Source organism: Tupaia chinensis, unplaced genomic scaffold, assembly GCF_000334495.1.
Source record: "Tupaia chinensis unplaced genomic scaffold, TupChi_1.0 Scaffold000673_1, whole genome shotgun sequence".
Lineage (NCBI taxonomy): Eukaryota > Metazoa > Chordata > Mammalia > Scandentia > Tupaiidae > Tupaia > Tupaia belangeri.
Genome location: NW_006160196.1, coordinates 1,309,740 through 1,312,269, shown reverse-complemented (window position 1 = coordinate 1,312,269; position 2,530 = coordinate 1,309,740). Strand labels below are relative to the sequence as shown.

The following is a 2,530-nucleotide window of genomic DNA, read 5'->3' as shown; positions in this document are numbered from 1 at the left end:
TCCCACATGGCCGACCATGGTTGGAGTCAAACCTGGCGCCTTGCTTTCTCACTTTCTCTCTCTCTCTCTCACTGTCCCTCTCTGGTAAAATTTAAATAAATAGATAAAGTTAAATGAAATGATTCTTTAAAAAAAAAGAAAAAAATTTCTCTGTGACAACTATCCAAAGCACTGGTATTTTCTTTTTTGGAGAGATTCTTGCTATAGGGTGCCTCCACTTGCAAGAAAGATAAGAGAGAAACAGAGACAGAAAGTGAGAAATCATCCCCCCAGGGGAGAGAGACAGAGAAGGCAAGTGAGAAAACACGCTGCCAGGTCCAGAACTCAAACCGCAGTCAGCACGTGGGAGTCCAGCCACCTTAACCACCACACCACCTGTCGGCTCCTCACATTCAGGCTTTATTCAGCAGTTTGTGTACACGTCCCTGGTTCTCCTGGTGACACTGACATCTTACTCAGTGTCTACAAGGTCAGGGAAGTGGACTAATACCCTCTGTAGGGAGGCTGGCCGGCCACTTGGGAATCCTAATTTCCCGTATTTTACTCACATGGTTTGGTGAATGCTCCTAACAGCCTCACGGAGGTGGATATTATGGTGAACGGAAAAGTGAGGCCCAGAGAGGTAGCAGTGCAGCCAAGAGGGGAGGAAGATGGGACTGAACCTGTCACCTACTCCAGCGCTCTTAGAAAGCAGGATAGGCTGGTTCCTATTACAAAAGAGAGTCCTCCGGAGCAGCCATTTTGCAGGTCATTGCGTCCTGGCTGTGAGATCTGCAGAAAAAAGCCCCGGGCTCTCTGGCTCTCAGTTTCATCCTGTGTAAACTGGGGCAATAGACAGGGCTAGCAGGTGGCATGGTGGTTAAGGGCGCTGGACTCCTACATGGCTGACTATGGCTCAAGTCCTGGACTTGGTGGGTTGCTTTTTGCTTTTTTTCTGTCTGTGTCCCTCTCTGGGCAAATAAAAATAAAGTTAAATAAAATAATTGTTAAAAAATAATAATAAAAGAACCATAACTGGGCAATAGAATCTAGTTCTCAGGTCTGCGGTGAGTAATTCTGGATGAGTCAACTACCGGGGGAAAGCTGGGGCCCTCCCTACGCCAGGTGCTCCATAAGCATTAGTACAGTAATCATTTACTTTTTAAAAAGAATTTATTTAATTTTATTTCTTATTTAATTTACCATAGACGTGCTCACCAGAGAGAGAAAGAGAACAAGAGAGAGAGAGAGTATGAGAAAGCAAGCGGCCAGGTTCTAGACTCGAACTGCAGTCAGCCACGCAGAAGTCCAGCGCCTTAACCACCACACCACCTGTGGCCCCAGTAACTAATTTCTTAACAATTATTCATTTTATTAATTAATTTAAAATTTTTTGACTACAAAGAGAGAGGAAAAGTGAGGAAGCAAGCCACCAGGTCAGACTCGAACCTTGCTTGACCATGTGGGAGTCCGGCACCTTAACCACCTGCCACCTGCAAGCCCCAGTATGTAACTATTTCTATCTTTGCTATTACTCCCTCTGGACAACTCCTTAACGTGCGTTGCTTTCGGAGCAAAAGAGTTCAGGTAAGTTAGAAAACAGCCAGGACCCCAAAAAAGCCCAAGGCTAGGATAGTACATCTTCCACTCTAAGGCTGGTGTTCTCTGCTCCTTACGTCACACGCCACGTGGTGGAGAGCTACACTGCGCTCCTCCAATCGGCACAGAAGAATTAAATGACCTCATACCATTTTGGTTTTTTGAGCCCCGGAGGTCACGAAAAGCCTAAACCAATGGGGGCGGAGCGTTATACCACGCCCCCGACTGGGCGGGGCGTCTATCTTTAACTAGCTCCCGCCGCCCAGTGAGACCTGCGGAATCGGGGTTGGAGCCATGGCTCTCCGCTGGGGCATCGTATCAGTTGGCCTTATCTCCGGCGACTTCACGACCGTGCTGCGGACGCTGCCTCGCTCTGAGCACCAGGTCCGCCCTCCTTCCTGAGTCCCCGGGGAAGCGATGGGGCAGGTGGAGGTGGAACCCCGGGTCTAAGGGAGGGGTGAATGTAGGGCTGCGGACTTTTGAATCCCCCAGACAGTAAAACACCGTGGGTCTCCCTGCTCCCTCCTCTTCCACCCTTGTCCGGTAAACTGAGATCCTTGCGGTTGGGGAGGGCCCTGACCTGAGCTTCTGTGAAGAGAAAACCACCTCGCTATTAAGGGACTGAAGAACCGCTTTTCGCAGTTCTCGCTTTCCTGGAGCCCAGGTGTCCCGCCTCTGTTCACACCCTCCCCCTGGACCCTTATTCCTCTCCCTACCCCGGGGCCCCCATCCACCTGCCTCCCATGCCCACCCGGCCCCTCAAGCCTGACTGTAGGGCCCCTGCAGGTGGTGGCCGTGGCAGCCCGCGACCTGAGCCGGGCCAAGGAGTTTGCACGGAAACACGACATCCCCAAGGCCTACGGCTCGTATGAGGAGCTGGCCAAGGACCCGAACGTGGGTGAGTGTCGAGGGCGGCGGGAGCACGGGCCGCCTGCCCCGGGGCGCGCGCGGG

General features: G+C 51.6%; 1 protein-coding gene across 1 annotated transcript in view; it reads left to right on the top strand.

Moving 5' to 3' along the window:
- The first annotated feature begins 1,815 nt into the window (after positions 1-1,815).
- Positions 1,816-2,530, top strand: part of DHDH (dihydrodiol dehydrogenase) — a 14,312-nt gene continuing 13,597 nt past the window's right edge. The window contains exons 1-2 of the mRNA XM_014592280.2: positions 1,816-1,962; positions 2,365-2,476. Of these exons, the coding sequence (XP_014447766.1) occupies positions 1,873-1,962; positions 2,365-2,476 (202 nt within the window). The 5' untranslated portion in view covers positions 1,816-1,872. The remainder of the gene's footprint in view (positions 1,963-2,364; positions 2,477-2,530) is intronic.